The 23179-nt window shown below is 39.7% G+C and overlaps 1 protein-coding gene across 1 annotated transcript in view; it reads left to right on the forward strand.

Moving 5' to 3' along the window:
• LOC116036810 (nesprin-2-like) overlaps window positions 1-23179 on the forward strand; it is a 149830-nt gene that overhangs the window by 41689 nt on the left and 84962 nt on the right. The window contains exons 4-17 of the mRNA XM_035994929.1: window positions 4983-5078; window positions 5160-5237; window positions 5505-5597; window positions 6406-6608; window positions 7240-7439; window positions 11831-11931; window positions 13017-13106; window positions 16236-16349; window positions 16695-16832; window positions 17518-17682; window positions 18008-18120; window positions 20132-20300; window positions 20781-20877; window positions 20982-21181. Of these exons, the coding sequence (XP_035850822.1) occupies window positions 4983-5078; window positions 5160-5237; window positions 5505-5597; window positions 6406-6608; window positions 7240-7439; window positions 11831-11931; window positions 13017-13106; window positions 16236-16349; window positions 16695-16832; window positions 17518-17682; window positions 18008-18120; window positions 20132-20300; window positions 20781-20877; window positions 20982-21181 (1857 nt within the window). The remainder of the gene's footprint in view (window positions 1-4982; window positions 5079-5159; window positions 5238-5504; window positions 5598-6405; window positions 6609-7239; window positions 7440-11830; window positions 11932-13016; window positions 13107-16235; window positions 16350-16694; window positions 16833-17517; window positions 17683-18007; window positions 18121-20131; window positions 20301-20780; window positions 20878-20981; window positions 21182-23179) is intronic.

The raw sequence follows: 23179 nt of genomic DNA on the forward strand, positions 1-23179 counted from the left end.
TCCTGCCAGGACTTCAAAAAAACAGCAACAAGGAAGGCCCAATCCTCCTTTTTCTTTTCTTGATTGCAAGGTTTTATATTTTATTCTGGCCCTTTTCCCTTGCCATATGTATCTTGATATTGACCTGTCCCAAATTAAAAATTGTTTCGGTGGTATCTCCACAGGCAGGCATTGAAAAAAATAAAGTAATCGTGGAAGGATATTTATCCTAATTGACTCAATCCTGGAACTTAAACTCAGGAAAGGGATAACGTTCCATCTTTGCATGTCTGCTTTTATTTTGGAATTTAGAGGTCCATAATTGCGATCAAATATCTTGGAAAGATTTTTAGGCAGTGTTACTCCCAGATATTTTATGTATTCTGCATCCCAGTTCAATTTGTAAAGGGTCTTTATCTCTATTGGAGGGTCATAGTTAAGGGCTAATAATTCATTAAAATTCATCAAATTCATTTAACATATTCATTAATTTTGGGAGTGTGTGTGTAGGCTGCGTTAGAGTTATCAATATATCGTCCACAAATAAAGCCAATATCTGTTCCCCTGTGGACATCGTTACCCCTTTAATATCTGGCCTCTCCCGTATCCATTGGCTCAGGGGTTCTATGAACAGGGCAAAGAGGAGTGGCGATGCACAGCACCCTTGTCTCGTGCCATCTTCCAAAGTAAATGGGTTGGTGAGGTCACCATTAATTTTTATTCTAGCTGTGGGGCTGTCGTACAGTGCTGCAAACGTCTTAATTATAGTTGTGTGGAAGCCGAATTTTGCCAGTACTTTATACAAGAAAGTCCACCTTACAGAATCAAACGCTTTCTCTGCGTCTAAGCTGATTAAAAGCGTTTCCAATTTTTTTTGTGTGATTTGCCTCATTATATGATTATATGATGTTGTCTTGGGTCTGTCTCTGTTTGATGAATCCCGTCTGGTCCTTGTGTATTAGCTCTGGTAATATCTGTTCCATTCTTTTAGATAGTATGGAGGTGAACAGTTTGTAGTCAATATTTAAAATACTGACTGGGCGATAACTCCCACAGTCCAATCTATCCTTTCCCTCCTTCGGAATAATAGAGATTATTGCTTCTCTCCGTGATGCGGGGATTGTTTTATTTTCCAGCACCCAGTTAAAAGTCTTCAGCAGTGTCGGAACTAATTGCGCTTTCATTATTTTATACCATTCAAGTGTAAAGCCATCTGATCCCGGGGTTTTTCCTCCCTTTAGTTTTCCTATTGCTGATTGTAGTTCTTCTGTTGTTATTTTGGCAGTTAATTTATCATTTTGTTCACCTGTGACCTTTGGTAAATGGATTGATGATAGGAAGATATCTATTTGGTGATTGTTATTTGTTTGAGTTTGAGAATATAATGTCTTATAATAGTTTTCAAAGCATGTTTGAATCTTTTCTAAGTCCGTTTCTATTGAATTTGTTGTAGGGTTTTTTATTTTATGTATCGTTCTGTCTGCTTGCTGTTTTCGTAGCTTAAATGATAGGAGTTTCAGTGATTTCCCTCCTGCCTCATAATATTGTTGCTTCGTAAACAGAAGCTTTTTTTGTATCTCAAGTGTATTGATTACATCTATTTCTTTTTTTTATATTCAGGATCTTAAGTTTGGTGCTATCTCTCAAGGTTGCTGAGTGTTCTTTTTGAAGTTTCGTCAGTTCTTCCTCTAATTTTTTAAGTTTCTGCTGCCGAATTTTCTTTTCATAGGATGAGATTGCTATTATTTTGCCTCTGATCACTGCCTTTAATGCGTCCCAGAGAATAGATGGCCTCACTTCCTCATTGTCGTTATGCTCCAAGTATGATTTAATTTCGCTTTTCAGGTTTTCTTTGATAACTGGATTGTTAAGGATATTTGAGTTTAACCTCCAAGATGTAGACCTAATTTTATTGTCTAAATGGAGTGTAATGAAGACTGGACTATGGTCTGAAATAGTGCTGGGACCACATTTTTTAAATGTAAAAAAGTAGTCAATTCGAGAATAGACTTTGTGTGCAGATGAATAGTGTGTATAGTCTCGAGCAGTAGAAAAGTAGACATGTTTAAACCCCATTTTGTTCAGTTTAGCGTGCTCAGAGTCATAAAGATGAGTTTCCTGCAAGTATGCAATTTGGACTTTTTCTTTCTTAAGTTTCGATAAAGTTTTCCACCTCTTAATCGGATTGAGTATGCCATTTATATTAAATGAAGCCATTTTGATAGATTTATTTGTCATCTAAGTTAATCCCCCTTCTATTGCGTTGATGAACGTGGTAAGCTTTTTTATCCTTTTCTTATCTGTCAATTTGTTTTATAATTAATAAGGAAAAAACTGGTTTGCATTAAAATTGTACAAATCCCTGGCATTTTGTACCCTCAGTGTACATATTGGGGGAGGGGGGAGACTCGTCAGAACAGCACATTTGATTTTATATTGGCTTCCTCTGACACTATCTGCTGTGTCGTGTCAGCTGACAATATGAAATTCTGCTGAAAGACCTCAAGGAGCAAAGAAAAACAAAATAAATCTATGAGCTTCGTAATGCTACACGTACCATATCAAACCTTATAAAACACACCACATCTTATCACCATTAGAGGGATTTTCCCAGTTGTGTTTACAGGAAATCCAACATGCCTGAATTTGGATATTTGAGACAGCGCAGGCCACTGTCTTTTTCTCACTCTCTTTCACTCTTGGGTATTTTTCTCTGACTAGCTCCTAACATGAGTCAGCAGCAGCAGGTCAGCTGTGAGTGTGACAGTGGAGGACAGTGGGATGGTGGGGGGGGGGACTGTGAACATAAATATAGCATTGAGGGGCAAGGTTCACAGCACACAGACAGACAGCAACAGACGGCCACCAACCTCCCCTCACCTCCACCACCGCCCACCAGTCACACCCCCTTCATGCACCCAGCTCTGGGCGCGCTGGGACACTCAGTGGGTGAATGCTGGAGATAATTGTTAATCCTTTGGCGGTTGTTCACATAAGAGCTCACATTGGAACAGTACCTTGTGTCACATGTGAATACTTTTCTTTCCATAATTATCTGAGTCCACTTTGGAAAGTCCTAGGTCGCTGACATTCAGCAGGCAGTGTTAGTAAGCACAGGTTATTCTGGGGTGCAGGAAACAATAGGATGCGACTTTATTGTCAGTTTACACTGAAATTCATTTTGCGTTCCCAAACAAAAAGAAGAAAAAAAGGAAACTATATAAAAAAATACACAGAGTTAGAAAACAATGACACATACAGTATAGTACAAAGATGAAGACGTATCAACAGCCATGAAAAAGAAAGATGTTTCATGATATTCTCAGATCTAGATCTTAATTGGTATCAAACTGATTTTGGTTTAGCAACAGGATAGACTGATGTATAAAAGAGTTCTTAAGCCTGTTGTATCTAAACAAAGAGACTCTAGATTGCCTGTTAGAAGGCAAAAGTTGGTATTCATAATTTAAAACATGCATGGAATCAGAAACCTCATGATCAATTGTTCATGAGAAAGTTGTTTATTCTTCTCTACTGAGTAAATGACTCTATTGTTCATGTCATGTATAGGCTACTAAGGGACTTTAAAGGTGTTGTTTTCATATCCGTATGTTCCTCCTATATGTCACTTGTGGAGGTTAATAAAGGTCATGGTCTTCGAGGCTCCCATTAAAGATGATTTGCAACTAAAAAGCTCTATTAATTAGGTAGGAGAAATAAGAGGTGTGCGCTGTTATGGATAATTTTATATGGAAAAATGTAGCTGTTACTCTGAATATTCCAACGTCAGAGGACTGAAACTGAAAATGAGATTATTGATATTTAGTGATATTTGATTGCAATTTCTCAGCAGATAAGTATATGTATTTTAAACATTAAACACATATATAAAATGCTGCACTTTGTCCTACTTTGTACTGCAACTGCTGCACAAACAATTTCCCTCTACATATTAATCTTATGTTATCTTTAACACACATTTTTAGGAGATCACTACATTTGGTTGTTAAAAAATGTGATCAGGATACTGTATGTACTGCACAGGACATAAACATCCCAGTGCTCTCTGATTATGTCATGGCTGCACCTGAAATACCTTTAACATATCTTTGGCATTTCTGTGCTGCAACTTGTTACCTATCGTTATACAGTATATGCTGACACAAATATAGCCACGATCAGATAACATCAGGTTTCCTCTGTCAGTGGGCCACATCAAGCAAATGACAACTATGCAAAAATTTGATAAATGGCCTATAGTTAAACATTAAGTTGATAACTATATTTACCAAATAAAATGAAAGGGCAGGGCACATAGTGTTTGTTGTGACAGACTATGGGGGTTTGTTAGTAAGTGCTGCCCTGATTGGTTCAGAATTGGGGCAGAGAGATTTTATTGTAGTGTTGCAGTCACCTTTGATAAATAGTGTGTGTGTGTGTGTGTGTGTGTGTGTGTGTGTGTGTGTGTGTGTGTGGCCAGCTTGACAATCATTTATTGTTGCATGACAAAGATCAAAATGTTGATTTATGAACTTTCAGATAAATACTAAAACTACAATAATCACCATTATCCGGAGAAGATTTACTATCTCAATCTCAGCTTCTCAGAAACTTAACAGCTCTGTTGAGCTTGTCCACCACATGCTTTAAAGTTTAACTGATTTTAATAGAATCTTTTAGCCCCAGCCACATAAACATGGAACATTTTAGAGCTGCTTGCCTCACAGATTTCTGTCCTAACAAATTTTCCGACAGATTGTTGTACAGAAAAATGTCTTTGTTCATCAATTTTGGTACATATTCTACTGAGTGTGAAAAGTTCATGTAAGCGAGTAAAATCACCAAGTTCTTGTAAACGTGGATTATTTTACAAAAACGTAAGCAAATGTAGATGATGTCTACATGCTATCCTTCCATTAACAGAGTAGATGTTGCAGCCTTGGCAAAGCTCTTTGAGTGTTTTATATCTGCAAATGTAAACCTAAATGTGTGTGTTGTGACAGCGGAGGCCACCATGTATGGTTCTGGATCTGTTCAATGATTTCCGTGATGGCTCCAAACTGCTGGACCTGCTGGAGGTGATGAGCGGCCAGCGCCTTGTGAGTCCGCTATCTCAGTTCAGCACTTCACATGCTTTCAACTTGCTTGCAACTGACTGACTCTCTGGTTGGCTTTTGCAGAGTCGGGAGAGAGGAAGGGGAATGTTTCAGCATAGGAGCAACATTGAGAAGGCCCTTTCCTTTCTAAAGCAGAAATCGGTAAATGACACACTAAAGCGGCCCTCTAATTACAGTAATCACCAGCCATATAGTGAGAACTTTACTACTGGCATTGGCAAAACCACAGGGATGATGCATTTTGGCATCAGATTTGGTCATTTAACATGACAGAAATTGTTATATTTACAGGTCAAAATTTCAAACTACAAAATGTGATACCTGCTGCGCCATCGTTTGTTTTTTTCCCTATGTAATGTATCAAGACAGACTTTTCAAGTTTGAAACATATCCTGTTTTCTCCCCCAGATCAAACTAGTCAACATACACATTCCTGACATTATTGATGGTAAACCGTCGATCATTCTTGGCCTCATATGGACAATCATTCTACAGTATCATGTGAGTTTAATATGTTTACTTTTCTATTCGTGTTTTCTGTTGTGTTTCATATTTTCTTGTTGGTTTTCCACTTTGATCTTTCTGTTATCTCAGCTGACCAAAATAAAACCTCATGTACTGAATGAAAAGGATCAGGGTCTTCCTGCAAAAGAGAGGCTTCCTCTCAGTGACCCTTCCCTGAATAAATATAGGTTAAAAAAAGAAACCCTGTGGGAATGGAGAACAGTTTTCTCTTTTTTTTGTACTTCTATAAATGATATTTCTATGGATACCATTATTAGGTTTAAGTAGATTTCCTGGGGATGGATTTATCCAGTAATCAGACCAAAATATTGGAGCAACGAAAATAATGATGCTTATGATGCTGAAGCACATTTATTGAAGCATAACAACTAAAACATATGTTTTGTGTAAGCAGGAGATGTCCCACAGGATTCTGGTGTGATGTTAAGTTTCTTATTTTCTGCGTTAGAAATGGTTTACCTTCCCTCATCATGCTTGTTGTTTTGTCCACTTTTTTTTCTTTCTGTCATTTTGCACACCTTTTTAATTTTTACTCAGTTTCTAATAGGCTGCTTGATTATGGAAAAAAAATCGAAATCCCAATTATCTCGGTCAATATCTAAATCATGATTGTTTAACACAATTCCTCATTGACTTTTGGAAAGATGTTGCATTTATTGAACTTAATAAACAGTGAAACTGTTAAAGAAATCAACTTGAACTGTGAAATGTCCCTTAATACTTTTCCCGTTTAACTTTTTGAATAAGATGTTAAACAGAAACTGTGTGTTGGTGGTTTTCTTAGATTGAGGAGTTGGCCAGCAGCCTCTCATTCAGTTCCCGCCAGGCCTCCATGGAGTCCTTGGCCAGTCTGGATTCGCGCTCCACCTTGTCAAGCCGCTCGGCCAGCAGCAGTCCTGTTCCTCCCAGAGGCTCACCACTACATAACCGTTTCAGGGTTTCTGCCAGGAAGGCCCTGCTGCTGTGGGTTCGGGAACAGTGCCACAAGTAAGCACCTGCTCAAATGAGTGCTATTAATGATTAATTTAAATGTGCTGTGTAGAGTTTAGTTAGGGTCACATTGATATATCGACCCTGAAGAAACCTCTAATAGATGGCACTCTTCTGTTGTGGGCCAAGTGTGGGATGTAAGGAGTGATGGATTCTCACACAGGACCTCTCTTGTCATCTCCAGGTCTGGGCTAAAGACCAAAAAAATTTGATCAGGGCTGTAGGCATTCACATGCTGCCTGCCAAAAGCTGTTCAAATACTTTCTTATATATGGGGCTTTAATAGCATTTTTTGTTACACATCTCATTCCAGTATACAGTATATTTATAAATACATGTTTTAAATATTATAAAACCCCTGTGCTTTCTTTTTTTGCCATTTCTTCTTGTGTTTTTCTTCTGTAGTTTTGAAAATATCCTTTTCAGTGGCCATGGAGCTCTATAATAATTATATGGAAATGTTGATACATACATACCTTATTTATCAGTATCTCATTGTTACATTATTTTACACATTTATTCTGTGTTCAGAATTGTAGTACTTTCCATTTCAGCTTGCCTGTTGTTGATCTTAAAGCGCCTGTGTGTAGGATTTAACAGAACAATCAAATGATCTGTTTCCCCTCAGAGCTGGCTGTTCCATAAATGTGAAAGACTTCAAAGCCAGCTGGAGGAGTGGAGTGGTCTTCCTGGCCATCCAGTACGCTCTGCGCCCTGACCTGGTGGATCTGTCCAAAGCCAGAACCAGAAGCAACAAGCAGAACCTGGAGGAGGCCTTCCACATCGCAGAGAAGGAGCTGAGGATCCCCCGACTGCTGGACCCTGATGGTGAGTTATTCAGCAAATATCATAAGGTATTATATGCGCATTCAAGGATGTCAAGTTGAGCTCACTGTCACTGGACCTGTCAGATATAAGAGAGATATTATACAGGGCTTGAGATCGTAAGCTATGTGTGTATATGTAGTGCTCCTTTTTTGTGTGTTTTTTTGTTTCTGAAGAATTTGATGCTTGTTAATAGCACAATAAGTATAACTACAATAGTGATCAATAACCTTACATTTAACTTAACATAGCTTTACATTTAGGCTTTTTATTTTGTATGTACATGGAAATTAAATGTCATGACCGAAAGAACAAGATCCAGGGTACAAGCGGCCGAAATGGGTTTCCTCAGGAGGGTGGCTGGTGTCTCCCTTAGAGATAGGGTGAGAAGCTAAGTCATACGTGAGGAGCTCAGAGTAGAGCCGCTACTCCTTTGCGTCGAAAGGAGCCAGTTGAGGTGGTTTGGGCATCTGGTAAGGATGCCCCCTGGGTGCTTCCCTAGGGAGGTGTTCCAGGCATGTCCAGCTGGGAGGAGGCCTCGGGGAAGACCCAGGACTAGGTGGAGGGATTATATCTCCAACCTGGCCTGGGAACGCCTCGGGATCCCCCAGTCGGAGCTAGTTAATGTGGCTCGGGAAAGGGAAGTTTGGGGTCCCCTGCTGGAGCTGCTGCCCCCGTGACCCGACCCCGGATAAGCGAACGAAGATGGATGGATGGAAATTAAATGACTTAGTTAAACCTTTTATTATTTGACAGCTTGTATAACACAATTTTATCCTTCGATAACTGGAAGTACAGTAAATCTCATTTGTTTGTGAGGAGGCTGATGTCAAACGGTGATGACGTGTTTGCACATACTGCCACTGGTCTTTCGGCCAGCCCATATCGGCGTGAGACTAGAGGACAAAGTCTTTATAATGATTTTAATAAATATGATAAGCCGAGACTGAAAACGAAATGCTAAGTACTGTATTTCAAGGTTAAATACATTTTATACACACTATATGCACACTTTATCAAACTTGCCAACATTTGTAAAACACAGCTCAATTTTTGGTCTTTTTTTTATATAGTCCATTTCAATCAGCAGATACTTCATTTAGTTTTTATTCAAGTGCATGATAAAAAAGAATTTTGGAAAAGTCTTTGGGAATTAGACCCCATCGTGGCGTTGTATATTTAGTGGGGTAGTGATGCTGCGATCAGTTCCGCATATTTCCCCCTTGGGTGTAGACACTGGTGGTGGTGGAGAGAGTGGCTGACCTGGATGATGGGTGTGGAGCAGGACTGGGCGCTGATATGATGGAGACTGGAGGTGAAGGGGGGGAGGAGTGTTGCACCTATTTGTACTGAAATGATAGTCTATATCCTCGACGTTCCACTTCCGGGATTGCTCTGGTGCCGGCAGAAATTCCGCCGGATGTCCCTTTTTTCGGCCGGATGTTCATCACCTTCTGCTTTCTTTGTGTTGTAATTGCAAACTCCGGTGGATTTATAAGGCCTATGGTAAGCTAGCTAGACTATCTGTCTAATCTTTTCTATTGCACGACTAAAACAACTTTTGAATGTACACATCACCAAAACAAGTTCCTTTCCGAGGCTATTTTGCAGAGGCAATGATGCTCCGTCTGGCGCTTAGCACCGCCTATGACGATTGTGATTGGTTTAAAGAAATGCCAATAAACCAGAGCACATTTTTCTCTCATCCCGTAATGTTGTGTGGACTAGCCAGACCTTCCTCCGCAGTGCTGTGGAGGAAGGGGTGGCAATGTGAGACTGCTGAAATGACAACTGACAACAGCAGAGAGGAGAGCGGATTTTAAAGTTTGACGGCAACAATATGATTGGCTAAGAGAGATCATGCAAGATCTGGTTGGACTACTTATTGAATGCCCACAGAGTAGAAGCTGGAGAGATATGACAATAAATGAGTGAGTAAAGGGAGTCTTCCGGATGGAACTTTTGCTAAGTTTCCCGCTTCCAGCACTGCAAGAGCAGGAGCATCAAGAAGCTTTTTTGGAATTTATTTTATTTCTTTGCAATTCATTAAGTTGATGCCACTGCAGAATTATGAGTTTCACAACACAGACTCGCACATACTGTATGTGTTTTCACTTCAGAATCAGAATCAGTATCAGAATCAGAAAAGCTTTATTGCCAAGTACGTTTTTTACACAAGGAATTTGTTTTGGTGTTGTAGGTGCATGTCACACATTCTCTAAAATAAGTTATACAAACAGGTTAAACAGAACAAACAATATAAGTATAACTATATATATATATATATATATATATATATATATATATATATACACAGAATGTATTAAAAATAAGAGAGTAAAAATTACCATTAAGAGAGTAAGAATTATCTGCCAGTCTTATACAGTCAGTTTACTACAGTTGCACTTAGTTCCAACAAAGCTCTGTTTCAGTCTTTTGCTCGCGTAGCTCATCCCTCCACGCCTTCTGGTCTGCTACAAACACTCTTTTTCAATTATGCGGTGTTGTAATGTAACAAAGTACAAAGACTTTGTTACTGTACTTAAGTGGAATTTTCACGAATCTGTACTTTACTTTGTTATTTATATTTCTGGAAACTTTCACTTTTACTCCACTACTTTTCCAAAACAAAATGTATACATCACTGAATCTCCCCTAAGCGTCTTCGTTACTCGTTACTTGCAAGAAATGTTTTCGTACATAGGAGTGAAAGAGTCTTTTTTGTGTGTGTGTGTGGCATTTTTAGGCCTTTATTATGACAGGACAGCTTAAGGTGTGGACACACAGAGGCGATAATCGGCCGTTGGACAGTCTGACTCGAGTCTGTTCAGTGTGTTCCGTGCGTCGTCCATCCGAGGGGCCGTCGTCCTTCATTTTGGCCAATTTGACATGTATAATCGGCGGGGCAGGCACTGCCGGCAGTCGGACTCAAATGACCCGTCTGATTGGTAGAGTGCTAACCCGGAAACGGGGAGCGGAATGAGCCTGACTAGAGTCTCTCAAAATCTGACGAAAATCTTTTAAACTGACCTTTGTTGATCTGAAATGAAGACAGATTCAGCAACTGCATGGCCTATTTCTCACTTAAAATGTTTTCAGAAATACGTTTCGGTGAACTATTTTAGTACAATATGAAATTGTATTCTGAACAAGCCGCCATGACAGTCTGTCTTTGAATTGAGGACTGAGCTTCTGTATATGGGTACGCGCTCTAGAGGATCTTTGCCCGAACCCGATGGGTTCGGTCTTAATTTTTATCATTTTATACGGGCTCGGACTTGCGCTCCGGGTTGCGCAAAAAATGAGCGGTCAGGTGATGTATTTTCGATTAGCGCGAAAATGGATGCTGAGGAGATGAAATGGAGGCTGGCCTCTGGAGGATTTATTTTATTTTTTTGTTCCCACTTCCAAGTGACCTATAGCCTACGTTAGTCATGAATAAATTATGTTAAAATATGTATAAATAACTCATTCTTGACAAAAGGCAAAAGAGCTGTGTGTGTGCGCACATTTGAATAATGTCGGGCTGTAAACGGGTTCGGGCTTTTAAAAAGCTGTCAATCAAAATGTACTTGTCTGGCTCGGGCCGAATTCTGTTGGGCTCGGGCCTTGTCGGGCCTAACTTTTACGACCCGATTACAGCTCTACGCTCTACCAGGTGAGCTACCCAGGCGCCCAGAGTGAAAGATTTTAACCTCACAAAAAATGATATTCTGTTTCTGTTTTTGTCTTTGTTGATGTTAGACTTTGAATTTGATGTTTTAGAAGGTATGGAAACCCTGAATATTATGCTAATATATAAGGAAGCCACAATAAAGTTTATAATCAAAGTTTTTCTTTACTTTTACTTTTAAAAATTAAGTACATTTAATATCAGAAAGTTACTTTTGATACTTAGGTACAGTAAATATCAGATACTTTAAGACTTTTACTCAAGTAATATTCTAAAAGGAGACTTTAACTTATACTTGTACTTTTACTCAAGTATTGCTTTCAAGTACTGCAAATATGATTCACGGGATTTGTCTCTGACATACTGTACTTGTGTAGCAGTCATTGATGTCGTGCCATGTGAATCTGGGTGAATGTGTGTGAGTGTAGTTGAGTGTTGTGACAGAGCCGTGCTCAGCGAGCCTGAGGGCGAGTGGGATGGTGATCTGACAGTCTGCTGACTCACTTGCTGTTTGTTTGCTCCGCTCTTATATAAAAACCCTGACTTGTTTCACTTTGCCTGTGAGTATATGGGCAGACTTTTATCAGCCGGATGTTTTATAGACAGAGAAGCTAGACCTCTGTTCTCCAACTCCACCTGCTTCAGGAGCTTGCTCATGTGTTAGTGTAGACGTTTGACAGTAGTGTGAGAATGATCATGGAGGATTTTGATGTGGTTGCAGATGTGGACGTTCGGGACCCTGATGAGAAGTCCATCATGACCTATGTGGCCCAGTTCCTGCAGTACTCTAAAGACCTGCCAGTGCCAGAGGAAGAAACGCAGGTCTGTATCACTGTATTTTGTTTTTCTAGACAAACATCAAGCAACACAGGGCACCATTTTACACTGCAGAAATGTTTGCACATACTTTTTAAAGTCAGTGGAGCTTCTAGTTCTTGCAACCAGCTCGGGTAGGGTTTAGGATTCTGCTCTTGATGTTTTCAACTGTTTAACTGCTACAGTCGATTGTCAAAAATAAGGGTGCAGCTAAGCTCTGTCTAATCCAGTCCTGCTTGGTTTGCATTGATTTGGTGATTTGCAGGTCAAAAAAAGTCTAGGGCGTCAGGCATATATTAACAGCAACAGTATTAGGCAACCTAAATATCTAAACAAAACTTTTATTTCAACCAGATTTTGCCCATTTTTGGCCTGCAAATCACTAAATCAATGCTTAGTGGGTTGTTTTTCTTTGAAGTGCTTCAATCTTTATGTTTGCAAGACTGACTGATAATTTTGAAGTCTTGCCAAAATCAATATTTGAGTATAAAGTTAAATATATGCAGCATATGTATATAATCACACACATTTAGCAGAAAACCTTTAAATCTGGTCATTAAAGACTTGTTCTAAAGATATAAACCAGGGGTGGGGCATTTAACAGTGGAACAATAAACGCATTGTTCATCACGGACTCCACACCTCCTTATGCTCAGCTTCTGTCAACTCGAGTGCTGCAAACAGTCTTGTAAACACTGAAGTCTGTTTGTTACCTCGGGTGCACTCTTTCTGTCATTTCTTTTTTGCAAGTCAGCCAGAATATATGCAGACAGAGATATACGTGTGAGAAATTGATATCAGCCTCCAAGAAATCAGTCTTGACTTAAATGTTTTTTTGGAAGTTGCATTGAAATGAACCACAGCTTGCAGAGTACATTTGATAAAACAGTTTGTAAATTAGTAGTATGTTAGCTGTATCCAAGTTTGGTTATCATAAGCATGAAGTGCTGTTACTGTTTTTGTTAGTGTTTGTACATTGCCCTTCAATTATCTCTGCCACGTGCATTTCCACTATAACCTTTTGTTTGGGATTTCTCTATTTTCTCGGCATCCTTTTGTTTCCTCCTCTCCTCTTCCCTTTTTCCTCCTAGACACCGTACCTGACTCTTCCTAAAAGTCCTTCTCCTATCAACCTGCCTGTTCACTACACTCCTGCTATTTCTGCTTCACCTCTGCGACAGGTAGAACTGACAGTCACGATCCACCTCTGTTTCATTTCTCATTTTTCATCAGCCTACTTACCTTCCACTTACACTACCTTGTAATTTATTGACACCTTAGGCTAAGTCATAGTTAATATCTGTTTAAATCTCCTCATGAAATCATAATGTATTTTTAGAGATGTGAGCAACCTTTTTGGGTGGTTAGATAATACAATTTTCAATTAAAAAAAATTATCAGTAGATAACTGTACATTAACAGTAAAAAATAGATAAAGAAATGTATAAATTAATGAATAAACAAAAATACAACCAGCCTTGACAGCTAGAGTAATATATAAAAACCTGGCTGAATCTACTGTATCTCTGTCAGTGCCACACCCTCCTGTCACTGCTTTATGCTTTAATGTTTGGAAACCCTGGCTTGCTGGTTTGTAATTGTCAGCCTCAATACTGCCGTGTCAGAGGTGAATTATACTGGCCGTTCCCAACCTGGCGCGTGACGTCAAAATGACGCAGATCTTGCCGGCGCGCCCGGATTTATAGCGCGCAAGCCAAGCCACTCTTTTTTTTTCAGCGGCACACGACAAAGGGGAAACAGGAAGCATGAACGAGCTCCTGGGCAACCGCATGCCATGACTCTCAGAGTGACGGCAAGTCTCTCTTGTAAACTTACTGGGTTAAGATGAGTTCTTTTATGGTGAATGAAAGGCTTGATCGACCAAGTAGGTCATCGAATCAAATTGAAGCATTGACGTCAATGCTGCTGCCAGTTCTGCCGTTGTTTATCTTTTTCTTCTTCTAGTCCGTAGAAAGAGCAAAGTCGGTAGCCTTTCCTCTTTAGCGCTACCTCTGTTCAGGAGAAGACTGCAACTAATAAATAGGGCGATTTCATGACGTCACAAATGTGCGTGCCAGCTGGGCTGCGGTTACTGTAAAACACGCTTCACACGGCGTAAATCAGCCGCACCAAACCCTCGTAGCACCCGCAAATAACTTTAGATTTCATTGCTGATGATTGTCATGTAAAGACACTCCAGGAAAGTTGTTTATCGGGACGGCACTGCAGCTACTCAGATTTAATCGTCAGTCACTGATGAGCCAAAATTACCTTTCAATCATATGGTGGTTGAAAGCAAGACGGATCATGCAGAATCAAACTAGTTTGCCCTGTTCTTTGGGAAGGAATCCCAAGACACAGCAAGGGTGTGTTTCTCTGCCTCCCATGAGATGAATAAAGCACTCGCAGAGCGACTCTGCAGAGCTGCTTTTCCTCCCTGCTGGTATGGCCTGCTGCACAACTTAGGACAGATCAGTCACAGTGGACAAAACACCTGTCTGCTCTGGTTTCTGACCAGATATCAGCATGATGGATGTGGCTGCTGCAGACATTTGAGTTTTTTAATCCTTACTTTGTATGTTGTTACTTTACTCCCAAAAAGGTGTTCATTTTAGAATTTTGGAATAATTCAGCAATGATTGTGCAACATACATTGCAGGGTGGAGGGCTCAGGAATTAGAGTCTAGGGAGAGAGTCTAGTCTAAACATTCTGCAAAATGAGGAGTTTAAATTTGAGAAACGCTTCTGAAAATACATCTAAACTTAGTGGTTCCTACGATAGGATATAACTTTTATTGTCAGCCAGGGCTGAAATTCTTTTTGCATCCCTGGGTAGCTTATATAAAAAGAGGACATAGACATACATAAGATGAATAACACCAAAGGACATAAATGAAACATTATCACAACTGACATAAACACCTAAGTAAGGAAGCAAAGCATACATGTATAACAACAGAAAATTACATGAACATACACACAGACAAGGTCTTGGAGCTGGTTTAACAATAGGATAGATTGATGTATATAATGCACAAAACTGAAACTAATAAACCTTAAAGGAACACGCCGACTTATTGGGACTTTAGCTTATTCACTGTATCCCCCAGAGTTAGATAAGTCCATACATACCCTGTTCATCTCCGAGCCGGTTACCTCCAGGATCTGTGCTAAACTAGGCTAGCAGTGGGTGCCATAAACCCACAGAAAACAAATAAAGATTCTTCTTCGTTTACCTCTTTTATTGCCATAAGTGTCTCATAAGAAATGCCTTGATAAAATAATCAAAGGCAGTTGTGGTCTTGACGGGTCTTAAAATAAAATCCAGAGTCCCCTTTTTCTGAGACGAGGCAAGACCGAGTAGAAATGCGGTTGAGTACTACAACATTGTCACTACTCAGGGAATTCTTTACACATTATATACATACCATAGACATTGCATTAAATAATATCTACTTTAGCAATATGGCCTCAAACATCCCCATTTACAGCAGAAGAGAAGGTGGCTGTTGTCCATGTTTCATATACTTATGAGTAAAAACAACGACGTTGCCAAATCCAACTCTGTTATGGGCTTGGTACTCTGCTGTGCACAGGCTTGCTTGAAGCACATTTTGGCACACCAGCTGCCATTATGTGTTGTTTCAAGTATCTCATGACTTGTGTTGGTGCATTGTGGGAAAGCGTTTTGCTTTGCTCTTTCGGTTTATTGACTAATAGGCAAAGGCAAGGCATGTTTATTGTATATAGGACATTTTAGCAACAAGGCAATTCAATGTGCTTTACATAAAACATTAAAGAGCAATCTAAATAAATTCTTTGATGGGACAGGGAGCCAGTGAGACTTAAATAGAAACATGTTTACGAAATTATAACACTTGTTTTGAGCACTAGATGGAGTAGGGCAGATATTTTACCTGTTGACATTTGTTTTGTCCTTTAACCTTTGGTTGCTACCTGTTCTGGCTTCCTTGGTTACAGTTCATCCAACTGGTACAGTATGTATGGGATCAAATAAACGAACAAAGCTGCAGTTTTCTATATGAAGCCATGTTTGGGTATTCATTTGTAATCTAGGCCACTGTTAGTGCCTCTGCTGTTTCTTTATTTGACCTGTGCAATTGGACAATGTTCAGCTTCTGTCTTTCTTCTGTATTTTGACCTCAGTATGCAGATAAAACATAAAGCTATCCAGATACATATCTAAATCAAACTAAATAGCGCCGTTCATGAAATCAGCAACTAAATTTAGCCTGAAATTGTTCATTTGGCCTCAGCCTATAACTGTTTTTTTTTGTCCTCGTTGCCAGGCGACACCTAATCAAAAGGCACAGGAAGTGACCTGCTGGCTGATTCAGGCCTACGACGAGCTGCTAGAGGGATGGGACTCCACAGAGGGAGAGAGCTACTCTGAGAGATACCACGTAGGTTTCCAGCTAGTTCCTATCAGGACCCATTACGCTGAAACATTACTGCAGTTTTAAGTATCACTGCATAATTGGATTAGTAACTAATTCATATTATATTGTTACAACAGGCCAAAGATACATTCTCAGCAACAATTGACAGCCTCTTTCTCACAGTAGTTGTTTTGCAAATGCTGATATTTTTCAAAATGCCTGTTGCTTTCAGTTATTAAGAGCTTACTGCTGCTTCTTCATTTTTTCTACAAAGTAAAGTGGATCCTTGAAAATTAGGCAATCTATCCCTTTTGCCTTTGAGTTAACCTTACAAGAGTGCCACTAAAGATGACATTTTCCATCCTTTAGGTATTTCAGACCTTCCTGGTGTCCTTTAATGAGCAGCGACGTCCCATCATGCCATTGTTGACAGCGATGAGACGAACCTCGAAACTGAGCGAGGAGCAGCAGTCCCTCAGAGAGGCGTGGGACACCCTCACTGACAAGGTCAGTTCCACTTAAATCTCTTGCCCCATCCCAGCCTTTAAAAAAACTCTAAAGCCTGTTTGATATTGGTACAGTTTAACCTTTTTTAATGTGGTTTAGTTCGGTTAGAGAGTCCGCTTGCCTTGTCAGGCAAGTAAAAAAATTCTACTTGCCCGAAGTAAATTTTTACTGGCCCTTAGTTAAAAACTTTTTTTATTAGTGGTTATCAAATAACGACAAAGAGTAAATTGTTATAGTTGATATAAGTGGAGGCTATTATAAAAACAATTTCTCAAATCTAACTGCAATAATTAACTTACCGGAGAGACAGTGACTTCTATCTGTGCTTTGTTTGACTGCATGCATTTTTTTAAAAGATTGAAACTTTGGAAACGGGCAAGTGGGATGTTTAAATTAATTTTCCCGACGGTGCGTTTTACTTGCCCCAGGCCATCAGGCAACCCTTATTGTTGAACCCTGCATATACTGTATGCAACACTATACAGTCTAATCCTTTAAAAAATGAATATAAAATAATATGAGCCTGGCTTAATCCCTATTGCAGCATGTACTGTATGCATGCAACTATACAGACGTAGTGTTTATGTACCTCTCTACTCGTAATATTCTTCTATTCACTTGTTTCTATATTGAAAGACATTTTGTTCACTTGTAATGAAATGTGCCTTTCTGTTTTTTCATTTAGTTACGTGAATACAAAGTGTTATTAGACATGAGTCTCCCGGCACCCTTGGACGCGGTGGCTCGCTGGCTGCTGAAAACAGAGAAGGCTCTGGCCGAGGAGGAGGGTGAGTCCCAGGACCACGGCCGAGCCGCTGACGACGCCAGGGAGAAACAGGAGCTCCTCAGGGTGAATATTTACTGCATCCAACCCCTGAACTATACCACTTTATTTAGAAAGTGAAATAAACAATAATACTGACTTAGTAAATCCGGCAGGGTTTTCCACTTTTAAGATATAAATAACATCTGCAGAATAGCCCATTTATTCTGAGTGTTCATTTGTTAACTCACTGTTCAGGAGCGTTTGCAAACGGAATACAAAAATTCATACAAACTGTTATCTAAGTTTGTTTTGGGGATAATGTGGATGCACTTACCTCTATTGATGATTCTGTAGTTTATTTAAACATCAATATGCATGTGAATATGCTCACTGCTCAATGTTGTTGTAGGCCTGCCCGGAGGAGATGCCGCAGCATGTGAAGACCTTCCAGTCCTTCCAGAACTTAGATGAGTATGGAAATATGATGGTTCCTACTGACAAGATGGAGGAACTAAAGAGGAGGTATGGGCTGACTGTGTTCATGTACGTGTGGTGTGCATGTGTGAAATCGAATGTACTGTACGGACAGTGCTTGAATTGATTACTTCCCTTAGCTAAATGTCCAAGTAAGGTATCTAATGTCATGACCTGGATATAACCATGGCTATTGTTTAAGCACAAGAAAAAAAATCATCTAAAACCATTACAACACACTACACGCATACCTGCAAACTAGTCGCTTTGCGGCGAAAATTGCCGTTTTAAATGGGAAAATGTCATCCACGTGAATCGTGAAAAAGTTCAAACAACGAAAAGCGCTCACATAGAGGATCAAACAATGTCACAAAAACTATAAACAAAACCTGGTTACATGAAGATCTGGCTAGAACAGTTGACGAAACTATCACATGGACAGAACAAGACAAACTGGCACAAGACAAAGGGAGACAAGGGGCCTCATTTATAAAACCTGTTACGCAAGAAAAAGTTGCGTGAAGCAGGGTGAAATTTGCCGTCGCAACATTCCTTGCAAAAGTCGAGATTTATAAAGAATTTCCATGCGTAAAAATGTGCGCAGTTTTCCGCAACCTTTTGACCATGTGTGTGATCGTGCGTAATGCTCCCAAGGTTTTGTAGACTGCGTTTTAGTGAACTCCGATGGTAACACGAAATATCACATGGATAAAGTACTCTGGATGCATAGCGCACAGCCTGCATGTGAGCACACTCTAAATTTTAATTTAGTTTTCGTAACAATCAATTACGTCTATCCATGAATTATAAAAATGGATATTTATATCCAACAAATAAATCTATTTAACCCTTGTATGGTGTTCGGGTCTGTGGGACCCGTTTTCAATGTTTGCTAAAAGAAAAATTATGCTATTTATTATTTCTTCTAACTAAAACTCATTGGCCTTGGCTCATTTTCTGTGAAGAATATAACAAATAACTTATTTTCAATGACTGCACATGGTACATCCCCCCTACACATAACTATTACATATGAGGTGTTTGGGTCTACTGGACCCGAGTATAATAATTGTAAGTGCTATGAAACTTAACTGTGTCCTCCTCCTAACTGGGCCTGCTGTGTGTGTGTGTGTGTGTGTGTGTGTTTCTGTGTGTGTGTGTGTGTGTGTGTGTGTGTGTGTGTCTATGTGTCTGTGCATCTCTGTGTGTGTCTGTGCGTCTATATGTGGGCGTGTCTGAGTGTAGGTGTCTGTGTGTAGGAATGTTGTCTTTCTGCACCTGCTATTCCCACACAAAGTTACAAAATTGTTATATTTCAAGCACTTTCACCTGTTCTGATTAAGTTCTAAGAAATAACCACCAATAATGATCAAAAATCTTGTTTCTATTTTTTACCTTTTTTATAATTTTATATAAATATAGTTTTCTCACAAAAAAACGAAAATGATCATATGATCATAAATGTGATCTCACAGGGGTAAATGGCAAATATGAACCATAAATTATGTATATATCATTGGTAATAGAATCTACGCACAGTTTTATAAATGAGGCCCAGGGCTATTTATACATGAGGTAGGGGAAAACAGGTCATATATACATATATATATATATATATATATATATATATATATATATATATATATATATATATATATATATATATATATACACACATATATATATATACATATATATATATATATATATATATATATACACATATATATATATATATATATATACACATATATATATATGTGTGTGTGTGTGTGTGTGTGTGTATATATATATATATATATATATATATATATATATATATATATATAAATGTTTGTCAAATGTTTCAGTGAGGCAGATTTAATTTGATCCTGATACCAGAGAAGCAAAATTAAGATTGTGGATTATGCCGGTGTATTTCAGGAATGTTGGCTATGGAAATGTGAGATTTTTAGTGACATTTACAACATCATACATATGATTTCAGGTTTCAAGTTGTCCAACAGGGAATTTTTTCATGTTTGTTTCTCATTTTAATGAGAAACAACCGGTTCACCAGGTTCACCAGTGTGAGAGTGACTGTTAAATACCATGGGATCAAGCTGGAGTACCGGGAGCACAAGCATACAGTTTTGGATCTGTTGGGGCAGATCAGGACCAAGCTGCGGCTCTGGAAAAGACCCTACATCTCCCCGGAGGCTGTCAGGGTGTTGCTGCAAGAATGGCATGTGAGTAGATTTGGCATCTTTGGAAAATCATTTAATTTACTGTGAGTGGTTTAAAAGAAGTGTTACAAGGGTGCTTTACACATTATATATATTACGTTTTATGTAAGAGGATTCTAATGCTAAGTTAATACTAAACATGATACAGCTAACATTAGCATTAGTAAATGATGCATTTAGATTGCAAATCATCTGACAATATACAGTTGAGACTGGCAGCTGAGTCTATTATGCTATGAACTTGCCACTGTAAAGAGGAAAAACCCTTTAGATTTTGGTAACAGCATGGCCTTTCCTCTGGTGCCACTCTCTAGACAGGCTGACAGCCAACAAATCTTAGCCCCACTAGTGGTTAAGGTCCAAGAATAACAGAGCTCTTCTCACCTTTCACCTCACCATCCAAAGCTGTTGTTTCTACTGTGTTATGAGCAATTATGGCTGCTCTGGACTTTTTATTTGTCCTGTTTTTTTTTTTAAACACAGGACGTGGTTAACACACAGGAGCTACCGTCTTTACTGGAAGCAGCTCTTTATAAGCTAAAGCAGGTTTCTGAGAAATATTCAAGAAAATCTGCCCTTGGTAAGTGTTCTACTCTTGTTTGAAAGCCTTGGTGATCAGGCGAGTTCATGGATTCATTTTTGGATTGACTGAGTTTTTGACGGCTTTTTTTCTTTGCTCCTCAGCTGCAGATTACCACCAAGTCAGTCAGCAGGTGAAGCAGCTGGAGGAGGACACCGCCCAGGTTTTGGAAGAGGTGACCACAGCCAAGAGCACCATGGGAAGGGTGCTCTCGGCCTGGGACTCCTACAGCGATGGCCTTAGCTCCCTGCAGGCTTGGCTGGAGCAGGGCTCTTCAACACACAGCCATGGCCACAGACCTCAGGTATTATTAACACACAATTATAAGAAAGGATATTTTGTTGAGTTTGTAGAAGGAGAACCACGCTTTATAAAGTAGCTAGTTGCTTTTGCTTTTTTCCCTGGGCTAATTCCTCCAGAGCAGTTTTGCATGTGGACTAGGGGTGACCCCGAATAGTCAAATATTTGATGCTTTGATCGAAGGAGACTGCCAATCTCGCAGTCAAATCTTCGCAAATGTGTTATGAAATGAGGATCATGCCATTTTGGCTATATGTCTGACTTTACATAGAACTACCTGTTTTCTCCCAATAAGTTAATATACAGCCTATTATGATATACAATTATATAATGCTGTTAATAAAAATGTGCAAAGAAAGAAGCTTTTAATAAATATTTTTTAAAGTGCGTGAATAAATCCAACTGCCCCATGACAGATTTAAGTTTCACTTTCCATGATCCGTGACCCATGGAGGAGCATCTTTAGCCTGGTCCTACCCATAGACAGTATATAATAGAGAAGACACACCAGCCCGATAATCGGGCGTCGGGCCGTCTGGCGAGGTCCGTAACTCGAGTCTGTTCCATGTGTCCCGGAGCCGTCGACCTTCATTTTGGTCGACCCAACATGTTCAGTCGGGGACAGGGCAGTCGGGACTCACCCGGAAATGGGGAGCGGATGAGCCGCTCAAAATCTGACGAAAATCTTTTAAACTGACCTTTGTCAATCTGAAATGAAGACAGATTCAGCAACTGCATGGCCTATTTCTCGCTTAAAATGTTTTCAGAAACACGTTTTGGTGAACTATTTTAGTACAATATGAGATTGTATTCTGAACAAGCCACCATGACAGTCTGGCTGTGAATTTCCGGAGAAAAAAGAACCATGTGACGCGTTCGTCCAATCAGCTGCCGGTTCTCATTTGGTACATCTGGTAAATAATCAGACTGTTAATGGAAACAATACAGAGCAGCGCCGCCTGCTGGTATGGAGACGTATTACTTTTCGCGCACGCGCAGAGCGTACGCTCAAGTCGGCGTCGCCTCAGTGTGTTCTGAGGCATTTTTTGGACCTCGGGACCCGACTGATCAGTCCGACTGGCTTTTCTGCCGACGGTCAGCCTGTCTGGTTCGTTGACCAGAAGGTCCTACCCAGACTCTCCATTGACAAGTGTTAACTTCCTTGAAGGCGGGTACTCTGTTGAAGTTTAAAACTATTGGATCTGCCATAACCAATCGCTAACGTTTGGTCGTGACGTATGTCATGCACATGTGCAACAAGAGGGGAGACCAACAAGGCTTATATTTAGCATTAGCACCACTAGCGTTAGCCTTAGCCAACTCCGTCACCACTAACGGAGCAAGCTGGAAAATCAAACTTTTCCCGAACCCCGTGGGGAGGAGGGCCTCAACATCATGGCCACCAACAAAACTCAGCAAAGATTGTTCTTGCTCGGGCTTTAACTTCTGGATATTCGGCAGCGTTGCCACAACGGACCGAATGGCTTCGCTAGCGTCTTTCTCCGCCGCCATTACAGAACTACAACTGTAGTGTAAACCTGTTCGAGTTGTGATTCACTCAGATCTTTTTTTTTTTTTTTTTTTATATTTTATTTACATTTTCAAATTAAACAGACAAACAGACAAACAAACAAACAAGGCTCAGATACAGCTATTGCCAGTTGTTTACAGTCTTAATTAGTACAGCAGTAGGAGGAAAGGTCGTTAATACAGGAACACAATTAGTTTACTGTATTTTAGCTTTTTCAAAATGAGTTAAGAAAGGGTTCCAAGAACGGAAAAATGTGTCCATTTGACTGGTGCGGAGTTTCTCCATTTGTATTATGGATAGCATGTCAGTGATCCATACCTGAAAGGGAGGAGGAGTGGAAGACTTCCATTCCTTCAATATCAGTCTCTTGGCAACTATCAATCCCAGTTCCAATGGTTGCCGCATTATAGTTGGAATTGTCCTTGTTATTTGTGAGCAGCCAAAAATAGCAAGTCCAGGCTCGGGCTGAAG

The sequence above is a fragment of the Sander lucioperca genome, chromosome 18 (genome assembly GCF_008315115.2).
Source record: "Sander lucioperca isolate FBNREF2018 chromosome 18, SLUC_FBN_1.2, whole genome shotgun sequence".
In the NCBI taxonomy this organism is placed as follows: domain Eukaryota; kingdom Metazoa; phylum Chordata; class Actinopteri; order Perciformes; family Percidae; genus Sander; species Sander lucioperca.